Raw genomic sequence first — 10,950 nt, forward strand, 5'->3', positions numbered from 1 at the left:
CACAGGAGAAATCAGTACATGGCAGTACTCAGTACATGGTAGCCATCACACCATCCAGGTGTTGCTACCCCTACCCACTGCTGCTCTTGTGAGGAGTCCAGAGGCTCCCTTAGGTCTCATCGCCTCTTAGCAAGGAGCACTCTGACCTGATTTGGGTCAGAGCAGTTTAGGAACCTCACTGTTTATCCAGCTTCTCTTCTGTTGCTATGGCTTTCTCACTATAGTGTTTGCTTTTTCAGATTACAAAAGTAATATCCAATATTCTTTATTATGAGAGAATATAAAATAAAGCAACTGCCCCCAGCCCGTGGGTACAGGCTGCGAAGTTGGGGTGCCCACTCATGGCCTCCCACATCACTCCTAAATGGCTTCAAGGTCCATCTTCTTGCTTTTGGTCTCCCCTCCAGCTCTCCATGCCCTGCTGCCTCCCCCAGATCTTGGCACTCGGTCCACATTCACATCCTGTCCATTTAGATTGGTTAAGACAGGTGAGCCAGCCTTGTCTGTTAGAGGAACATGGAGTCCCCTCTCTCATGACTTGAAGGATACCAAGAGTTCTTGTTCAACATGCCCCCACTCCCGACACCCCAGTTCCTAGATTCCTTTCCTCGGAAGAGTAGTCCCTTAGGCTGTTTACTGGATTCTTCCTTTCTGATTAGAGAGGAAGAAGATAGATACAATAGTGACCTGAGAAGAGGAGAGAGAGCAGAAAGGAATGAGGCACAGGTGGCTGGCCCCCTACTTTTGCCTGCACCCTGACATGGGTGTCCCACTAGTGGACTTTTGCTCAATGCCTCTCTCTTGGGACTCACACAGAATATGAAAACCAGCCCCTGCTTCTGAGCCAGACCATTCTGAAGTTTTAATAAGGGAAAGTTGAACTTAATTGACAGCTAAGTCTGTAGGCTGCCTGGGGTAGTGAATATCTGGAAAGCAGACAGACCTGGGTTCAAATTTAGATTCCCTTCTCTTTTTTTTTTTTTTTTTTTTTTTTTTTTTAATGTTTATTTGAGAGAGAGAGAGCACAAGCAGGGGAGGGGCAAGAGAGAGACACACAGAATGTGAAGCAGGCTCCAGGCTCTGAGCAGTCAGCCCAGAGCCTGATGCAGGGCTCGAACCCACAAACCGAGAGATCATGAGCTGAAGTCAGACGCTTACCTGACTGAGCCACCCAGGGGCCCCTGATCTGGATTCCCTTCCTGACTCTAGTGTGGTATTCAGCAAGCTACTTTATCTTTCTGGGCCTCAGGAAAATAGAGATAAGGCTCCCTTGGAGATGGCTGTGAGGATGAAATGGGCTGCTGTGCAAGGGCCTGACTCAGGCGAGCACAGGGCATGTTCCCAGGTTCTTCCAGAGGGCCGGAACTTCAGGATCAGACTCAACCCCTCAGGCAAGGCCTGAGTGAGACCTCAGCCCTGCCCACTCTGAATATACTGCCCATTCATATGCCATTTCTCATTTTCACAAAGATGTTTTCATATATGTTCCAGTTGACCAAATGGGTAAGAGCTAGCTTGCCTAACTATGAGAAATGTGTAAATATTTATAACATGCTTAGTCAAATTAATCATCTTATTTTACATCTAGATTTAGGAACAAATGAAAACATGATCTTATGTTTTTGTCATTATTTTATATGTAAATTTTGTCCCCCATTATGATTATAAATATCTTGAGGAAAAGGACCATTTTTGCATATGGCACCTCATTTAATTATTACCACAGCTTTGTGAGATAATATTGCTCCTGTTGATGAAAACCTTCTGGGAGGTGAGGTAAGTGCCCACAGCCTCAGCTAGTAGAACAGAGAGCAAGCCGAGGGCCAGGCCGTTCCCATGCTCTGATTTTGCCTCTTTCACCCTCTGGGTCCAACCACTGTGTAGCCTTTGGAATGGCCAGAAGCATCATAGGGCAACAACACAGAGTGGCTATATCTATGCTAAAAAAAAATCTATTATTTTTGTGCAGACTCAATGTTGTGTCTTAGACTTCACAGTCCCCTTTGTGTTTTTTTTTTTTTCAACGTTTATTTATTTTTGGGACAGAGAGAGACAGAGCATGAATGGGGGAGGGGCAGAGAGAGAGGGAGACACAGAATCGGAAACAGGCTCCAGGCTCTGAGCCATCAGCCCAGAGCCCAACGCGGGGCTCGAACTCACGGACCGCAAGATCGTGACCTGGCTGAAGTCGGACGCTTAACCGACTGCGCCACCCAGGCGCCCCTGTTTGTTTGTTTTTTAAACAATAATTCATGCTTGGCTGAGGGAAGAGTAATAGAGGAGGACAGAGTACTTAACATAAGTTTCTCAATCTTTCTTTTGGCAAGTTATTCTTAGAAAGAAGTGGGAGTGAAAGCCCCAAATGGCTGGGGAAATCTCTCTCAGGCCAAGCGCCCACCTGAGTTAGCTCTGCCTACAGAAAGCCTGGCTAGACACCCCCCAGGTCAAGGCCAAAACCACACTGCCTCTCTGAATAGCATGCCAACCGCCCAGAAGGAAATAGCCAAGGTGTACCCACGATGTTAACATAAGCCTATAAAATGATGACAAATGTCACAGTGACATTTAAGAATTTAGTAAGGAAACCAGGACAGGAAAGATCTTAAACAAACCACACAGGAAGCTTGTCACAAGTCTCAAGGCTTTTTTTTTTTTTTTTATTTTCAGAACAGAGGCTGGTTTTATTTTTAAAAAGAGAAAGGGGGAAAAAAACGTGATAAATGCTAGTGAGCTGCCGCTTCCCTTCTTCCAGGCTCTACCAGCCAGCTCTCCTCCACAAAGACACATAGAACCAGAACCAGGGCACATTATAGCAGAACAGCCTTTACAGAGGGTCTAGTCCAACCCCCTTTTAAAACAGATACGGAGTCAGAGGCTCAGATCAAGAGCATGCCTTACTTGCACAAATGTTAGAGGCAGACAGTCTGAATTCTGAACCCAGAGTACTTTTCTGTGAACTATACTGCCAGCACAAGCCTCAGGAGACAGTGCATCTTATCTTTATTTAGACCCACGGGAAACATCTCCAGTTTGACCCCCCACTAAAGATGCCCCTAGAAAGCAAGAAAAATGAAACTTTAGGGGTTTTTTCTTGTTGAGCATGGGGCAAGGAAAGAAAGTAAAAGGACTCAAGAAAGAAACACCAGAAGGAAGGGGTTGACCCCTGAGCACAAAGTGCTTGCACCAGATGTTTGAAAGACAATGTCCAGGGGTGAGGGGCGGGGCGCAGCAGACAGAGCCTGAGCAGGCCTGGCCTCTGCCAGAATTGGCCCAGGTGCCATAAATCTCTTGTCATATCTCGGGAAGTGGTAGCTCATTGGAACCTATCACAGCCTCCCACAGAAAACTCAACAGCACTCAGATTTTACAGTCATTCAGCGGGAGACCACCATCCAAACAGGAGAGAGGGGTGGGGCAGGGGCCAGCCAGGGGCTGGCCATGGCTCAGACACAGAGCCCTTTCACAGTCACTGAGATTAGGTAGCAGAGAGAGCAAAGCTGGAGACAGGATATGGGGACCCAGGGAGCAGCCATGGGGGCCCACCCAGGGTCTGGGCCCAGAACTTCAAGCACAGAGAATTTAAAGGGAGAGGATTGGGGTAAGAGGGGGGAGGGGGAGAAGGCAGAAAAAAAAAGATTCGTTGTAAAATCCAACTAGCTAATATTGGACCTGGTAGGGTGAGGGGCTGGGAACACAGATAATACATTGAGTGTAAACATTTTTCCTCCATCGTCCCCCACTGTGACAGTAGGGGAGGCTCAGAACTCTGCTCAAGCCATCAGCCTCTCTGTCTCTGTCTACATGGACAGATGTCTTCTGTCAACAAAGTTCCAAGAAGTTGAGAGAGAAGGGCCCCAAGTGAAAAACTGAGGCTCAGAAAGCAAGTGACATGTCACTCAAAGCTAGTGAGTGACAGAGTCAAAACTACAGTCCGTGACTTCTAGTCTTTTGTCCAGGGTTCATTAAACCACACAAGACTTCTCAAGCATAAGAAGTTGGGGAGGGGAAAACAAAAATTCTTATAGCACCACCCCATCTTATTTTGGGGTGGAAGAAAATGAGTATTTCCTGGCCTTGCTGCCAGCTGCCCTCCTGCACTCTTACCTCCCCTAAAAACACTTATCCTGCCTCAAAGATTCCAAGACTGAGGTCCCACGTAGAGAGTATAAGTGGGCAACCCCTGGGTGTCCCTCATCATCAACCTCAGCGAGAATACTAGGGAGGAAGGCAGGGCGGAGGTAAGATTTGCCCAGCCTCTCTATGCAGCCTGCCTTCTCCGTAGAAATTCTCTTAACCAGAGCCGAGGACGAAGGTCATCACCACATTTTCTGATACACACCAGGCTTCCTAGAGGAAGGACAGATGGGGAATTGGATTTCCTTGAGCCGATGGGAGCCCCAACTTCACATCTATCCAGGAACCCCACCAAAGCTTTTGTTCTGAGCCAAGATCTGACCCAGTCAGCAACAAACCTCAGGAAGGATAAGAGTTCCAGGTACAAAGGGAAGGAGACAGGGAGAGCAAGCCAATGGCTGATACTCCACAGACCCTGTAATAAGACTGGCACCAAACCCCAGCTGGATCCAGTGGCCATGTTGAATGCGACTTCTGAGTATTTTGCCTTTATTTTTTGCAAGCAGCATCAGCACATGATGCTACAAAAGTTGAAAGCACGGAGGTAGAAATGCTCACTCACCCAAGAAAGGGTGTGGTTTGGTCCTTAGAGTAGGGACCCTCTCCTCCCCAAGCTGAGAAGAGAGGAGTAGAATTGAGGAAGGTCCTGGGTGAGCTTCTCCCTCGGAGGAGGGCAACTGGGCAACTCCCAGGAGCCCAGCTCTTTCTGGGAATTCAGGGCCACAAATTCAGGTAGCAATGAGGAGAGTGGTCATATGTGTGGTGGGGAGGGCAGGGCCTCCCAGATCTACTGATTGCAAGGGGTCACAATGTGGACACAAGAAAACAACACTATACACACAGAGACAAACACAGACTTTGCATCTACTATCTGGGGGGAAAAAAATCCAACAGACACATCAGGGGAACAGTGGATTCCGGGTCAGTTTCAAGGCATGGGACAGTGACCACTAACCACAGCCTATAAGAAGCTGGCACTTCCAAGCAAGAGGGAAGGCTTAAGGCCCAGCACCCCCTGCCTGGGCACCACCTTTACTCCATGCTCCCCCACAATGGACAGGAATTAGGATGGCAGTGGGAAAAGCAAGAAGCAGAGGTATCCAGCCCCCTGGAGGCTAGATTAGAGTAGGATATGGAGAAGGGAGAATTGAGTAAGTGGACCTTCCTCCTTCATCATTAGCAGCTGGTCTCCCTCCAAGCAGTCTTGACTCACAGGGTGCAGAAGGACACACTGGCCCTTAGCCCTATTGACAGTTACCTTTTCCAAATGGAGCCTGATCAAATCTGGGTGAGAGAAGGTCAGAGGATAAGGGGCTGGGGTCTCTCAAGCCCAAAGTAAGCCCCTCTCCTTTATCCCTCCTCAATTCTGGGAGGCCACTGCCAGGGTATTGACATAGCCATGGGCTCCTCCCTCATTCTCCGAGATGCAGTGGCCCAGCTGAGAGACTCCCTGAGGTGGTGGTGGTGGTGGCGGTGGCGGCGGTGGGGCAGAGGGCGGAGCGCCATAGCCCCCTCTCCCCCGACTGGGGGAGGCCCGACTCCCCCGGTCCCAACAGCCCTCTAGGGCTTCCAGGCCGCGGCAGCCTAGGAAGAAGAGGTTCTTGAGCATGAAGATGGAGAGGGGCTGCTGGTAGCTCACCACCAGGAGGCAGCGCAGCGCCAACAAGGGCACGTCCACCAGGCAGCCACCCAGCAGTCGCAGAAGGCGGCTACAGCTGCCTGGCCCTGAAGCCTGGCCCCAGGACGAAGCTGCCGCTGCGGCGTTGAGCTCGTAAAGCCAGAGCACCGGCGAGGAGAGGGTGAGGAAGTAGACGGCGATGAGCAGGTAGCGCAGGTGCGCGGGTAGCGGCACGCGGCCTTCCAGCATCAGCTCCACCAAGGTGAAGCTGTCGAGCAGGTCCAGACACGTGCCCAGGAAGCAGCCGGCGGCTCGGTGCTGCTGGGGCTGCAAGAGTAGGGGTCCCGCCGAGCCAGGGGGGGCGCCAGCCTCGCTGATGGCCCGCACCAGGCTGTAGAGCAAGGGCACGGACAGCGCCATGGTGATGCGGAAGCCCGTGGTGCCGAAGGGCGCGCGCAGCTCTATGAGGTCCAGGATGGACGTGCCCAGGATGAGCACCACCTTGGGCGTGAAGGCGATGGAGTAGATGAGCCAGGCCAGGTAGGCAAAGGCGAACTCGCCCGCTGACCCGACAGCCCCCGGGCCGCCCCCCGGGCCACCGGCGCCCCCGCGGCCGCTGCGCGCCTTGGCCCCTGCCGCAGCCCCGGCGGAGGCTGCGGAGGAGGCGGGCAGGTGCAGGGGCGGCGCGGCGTGGTGGTGGTGCTGGTGGTGGTTGTGCGCGCCGCTCGCCATGCCGCCCCGACGGCCCCGGCTGTTCTTGGCGAAGAAAATGGCCCAGCCCACCACCACCACCAGGTCAGTGGCGATCCAGGAGCACCAGTACAGGTCGGTGACGGCGATGAGGTACAGGTCCAGCAGACCGCCCTGCGCCAGCAGCAGCACCACGGACAGCGCCTGGTAGCCCCAGCGGCACCCCGGGCTGGGGGCGCAGCCGCGGCGTCGACTCCTACGGCCCGACCGGGTCGGGCGACCGCAGCAGCAGCAACACGAGCAGCAGGAGGTGCCGCTGCCTGTCCCGGTGCCGCCCGCGCCCCCAGCCGAGCGGCCCCCGGGGCCCCCGACGGCCCCGGCCGCCGCGCCCCCGCCAAAGTCCGCGGCTGTCATGCTGCAGGAGGAGGTGGGCGTGGAGGTGGAGGAGGAGGTGGCGGCCGAGGAGGAGAAGGCGGCGGGCGCGGGGTCGGCGGCTGGGGCGCCCCCCTGAGTCGGGGGTCCCGGGAGCCCGGCGGCGGTGGCTGGCACCAGCGGCTTGCTGATGCTGATGCTCTCGTCGTCGTCCTCTCGCTCGGCGCCGGTGCTGCTGCTGGGGGAGCGGGAGCCGCCGCCGCCGCCGCCCCCGCCGCGTCTGCCGCCGCCTCCCCCCCGGCTGGTGCTGGTGCTGGTGCTGCTGTCGCCCGAGCCTCTCCGGTCGCGGAAGGAACCCCCCCGGAGGAAAAGGGGCTGCAGCCGGGCGGCGGCGGGGGGCGGCGGGAAGGAGCCGGACGAGGACGAGACCGAGCGGGGGTTGCCGAGCGCTGGGTGCATTGTCCTCCAAGGGGCTCCGGGGGGTTGCCCAGCTGCTCCCTCCCCGCCAACCCTGGGCTGGCTAGGCGGCCGAGGGGAGCCGGGGCCAGCCGCCGCCTCCTCCGGAGCGGCTGGGACTCGTACCCGGGTCGGGCAGCAGCGAGATCCGGACTGGAGCCACCGGACTGGGCGAGCCAAGCCCCGGGTGGCTGGGAGCGGGGAAGGCGAGGAGCTGAACCCTCCGCGGCGACGACGGGCGCGGCGGGGGCGGGGGCGGGGGCGGGGGCGGGGAGCGAGCCCAGCCGGAGAAAAAAGGGAGGCTGGTGGCGGGGAAACCAGGACTGGATTCAAGGGGGAGAGGAGGAGGAGAGACCAGAGAAGGAGAAAGCCTGGCTCGCTGGATCAGCAGGAAGAAAAGGGGGAAGGGGTTGCTGAGACATAAGAGTTGGGGTGGGGAGCGCTGTGGTGGGCCTAGAGGAAGAGAGGAGGGGAGGAGGGAGGGGCTGGGAATCGGGAAGGGGCGGGGTGGGGGGGTCGGTGGTGGCGCTGGGAGGACTAACCCAGCATAGGATTCCTAGGAAAGTCGTTCAGAGATCCCACTAGCTGAACTGCTGAAGCGTTAGCAACTGGATGGCCTTGGTCTCAGCGCAGACCATGCGCCTGAGCACCAGACACAGACGACAGGTTCAGGCCTCTCCTCCTGGTCAGCACACTTTTGCAGGCAGAAAGGCAGCTCTGGCCCCTTGGCTCTGTCCAGTGCCCGCTGGCTGGGGCATCCTGCCTCTCCTTCAGGCACTTAAAAACTAATGAAGGCGTCAGGCTATACAATTTAAAAGGACCAGCCCAGTCATGTATTTCTACATATTCATGTGCCCCCGCACTGAGTTCAGTGATAGACCCTCAGAGAGGTTCCAATGTCCAGTGAATGGATCAGTTCTTTGAATATAACTGCTGGGGGAGAGAGGGTAGGTAAAGGAATTACTTATGTGGCCCCAGCCAAGTGGGGCTTTTGGTATTCTCAGAGGTCTTTAAAGTGGTAATTGCAACTAATAAAGATGTACATAGCAGAGAGTAAAATAAAGGCATCTTTAGAGGTATGGGTACCTTGATAAAAAACAAAAGCTCAAAGACAGTGATGGGGAATGTTAACAACCAGCCACTGTGGACAGAAGGCACAGTGGGCCTGCAGCTACCAGTTCAGAGCTCTTTCTGACTCAGCCCCTAGGATTTATTCCATGACTGGGGCTAGATATCCAACAGCAACTCAGAAAGGCAGCAGGTAGAGCTCTGGCTTTACAGATTTAGGGGAGAAGAAATGACTAGAGCATTTGGGGCTCAAAAAAAATCCGAGGCTCATGTATAATGCAAACATCCTGGCAAGGCAGGAAGCCTGTCGGCCCCTTCCTCCTTCCCCACATACTTCAGGCTCCAAGTTCCCTGCCTTGATTTCATTGCCATTGGGGCTCCCTTCCTAGATGACACCCTGCAGTGCCAGGGAGGAGGAAACAGTAAAGCCCAGGCCTTGCCCCTAAATCTGCCTCTTGAATAAGGGTCAGTTTGAGCCAAACTTGTTTTCTCCAGTCTGTACAACTAAGCCATGGTAAATGTGCGATTTAGAACCACAGCCTTCACTTTTCCATCTGCCTCTGTCACACACAGCCTTTCAAAAGTTCTATGTCCAATCGTCATGCCAGACAGAACGTGAGCTCTGGGGTCGGTGGCCTCAGCTCTGCCACTTAGCTTGGTTATTTCCCCTCTCTGAGCCTCATGTTATCCAACTGTAAAAAGGGACCAATATCTACCTTAACAGGCTGTTATATTAAGAGAGGTCATGAATTCAAAGGTTTTAGCCTAGTGCCTGGCACAGAGTATGTACTCAGTTAAAGGCAGCTGGTGTATCCTAATTCCTCTTAGCTCTTGTCTTAACGTCCCAAGGAACATTTACTCATGGTACAGGGCACTAATGATGGTTTTCTGGGCTGGATTCCTGAGGCCACATCCAGAGTTCTGTCCCCCACAGCTTTGCACTTTGGGAAGTGCCAGGGAGCAAAGCCACTCTCATTAGGACAGTGGTTCTAGGAGCTGGTCTTCACAGACTTCAGTGTGAGAGATTCCACTATGGCAGCTGGTGCCAAGGTCCCTCCACATGGGGCAGGGTGGGGAAGAAACAGCAGATGCAGCCTGCACTCAGGTGTGAGCATCACAGCAGACCCAGCAGGCATCAGGATTGAGACAGTAGAGGTTAAGAAGCAGACTGGGGAGCGGCCAAGTGCTAATGGGAGTGATTATAGCCAATCTCCCAGCTCTCCCCCAGGGAAAACACCAGCCAACAACTAACCCGAAAGCTGACCCAAGCCTTCTGCTCAAGTTAATGAAGAGAAGGTGAAGGAACAAAAGCAGCTGATGAAGGCAAAAACTGGGCTCCTGAGGGAACACTCAGAGATCTGCTCCCACTCCCCACACCTGCCGGCTACCCTGACCCACTTACCACTCACGGTACTCCCCTCCTGCTCTCACCTGGCAGGCCCAGCCCCTCCTCCCACAGGTGCCTCCAGGACAGGTTCCCTCCCCAGCCACTTGAATTGTAACAGCCCTTTGAAGTTATCCTTTGTATTTCTGGGAAATATACTGTCAATCAGATTAACTTTCTTGTTTTGGTTTTTTTAAAGTTTATTTATTTTTGAAAGACAGAGAGGACACAGGGGAGGGGCAGAGAGAGAGAGAGAGAGAGAAAGAGAGAGAGAGAGAGAGAAAATCCCAAGCAGGCTCCACACTGTCAGTGCAGACCCCAAGGCAGGGCTTGATCCCACAAATTGTGGGCTGAAATCAAGAGTCTGACACATAACAACTCAGCCACCCAGGTGCCCCAGATTAGATTAACTTTCTGTACAAGATCTTTTAGCCCAATTTTTTCAGATCTGAGGCCCTGAATAAGACCACATATAATAAGGATAAGAAATCCGAGTACATGAAAGAATAAGTTGGTGGCCTAGGTATTGGAAGGATCTCCTCTTTGCACTGGGTTTTTTCTAATCTTCTGTGTACACACACACACACACACACACACACACACACACGGCCTTTGCTTCAGCCTGGAAAGGGCTTGACAAAGACATGACAAGAAGAAGGAAGACAAAAAGACTTCCTCATATATAAAGTGAGAGAAAATATCCTACAAGGATGTAGCAAAGGGAAGATACAGATGCCAAGGACCTCATAAGCCCTGAGGATCTATGCTAGATATCTTACATACCAAACTGAGAGACAGAGAGGTAAAACAACTTACTCCAAGTCACACAGCAGTTAAGGGCAGAGTTAGGGTTAGATCTAGACTTCTCTTAGCCCAGTGCTCTCACTGCGTACCACTCTCCAGGATGGCAGCACTCATGGGCATCCTGGGGGACAGGGACAAACTAAGCAGGTTTCAAACCAAAATATACTTACCTAAGAACCTGCTAAACACTAGGCACTGGGTAAGGTTCATTTGGGGACCTAATATTCTTGTCCTCCTGGAACAGCAGTAGACAGACTAGGAGTAAGGGAAAGATATCCCTGCCAGCTCAGCAGCATAGGAAGGTTCAGTGAGGCAGGGCCAGCCCCTCCAAATACTGAACCAAGACCCCACTCATTCCTAATCCATTCTCAGTTCACTATCACTGCCCTCTCTCACCTTCATAGCGAGAATAAAGAACAGGTCC

General features: G+C 53.3%; 1 protein-coding gene across 1 annotated transcript; it reads right to left on the minus strand.

The window, feature by feature from the left end:
- Positions 1-2,631: 2,631 nt before the first annotated feature.
- On the minus strand, positions 2,632-9,968 carry TMEM121B (transmembrane protein 121B). The gene has a single exon (XM_040462668.1). The coding sequence runs from the start codon at positions 7,271-7,273 to the stop codon at positions 5,495-5,497; it is 1,779 nt and encodes a 592-aa protein (XP_040318602.1). The 5' UTR covers positions 7,274-9,968; the 3' UTR covers positions 2,632-5,494.
- Positions 9,969-10,950: the final 982 nt, after the last annotated feature.

The sequence above is a fragment of the Herpailurus yagouaroundi genome, unplaced genomic scaffold (assembly GCF_014898765.1).
Source record: "Herpailurus yagouaroundi ecotype Mexico unplaced genomic scaffold, PumYag 355, whole genome shotgun sequence".
In the NCBI taxonomy this organism is placed as follows: Eukaryota; Metazoa; Chordata; class Mammalia; order Carnivora; family Felidae; genus Herpailurus; species Herpailurus yagouaroundi.

Excerpts from the sequence above, each read along its gene's own strand:
- TMEM121B (XM_040462668.1), bottom strand. The coding sequence starts at position 7,273 with ATGCACCCAGCGCTCGGCAACCCCCGCTCGGTCTCGTCCTCGTCCGGC.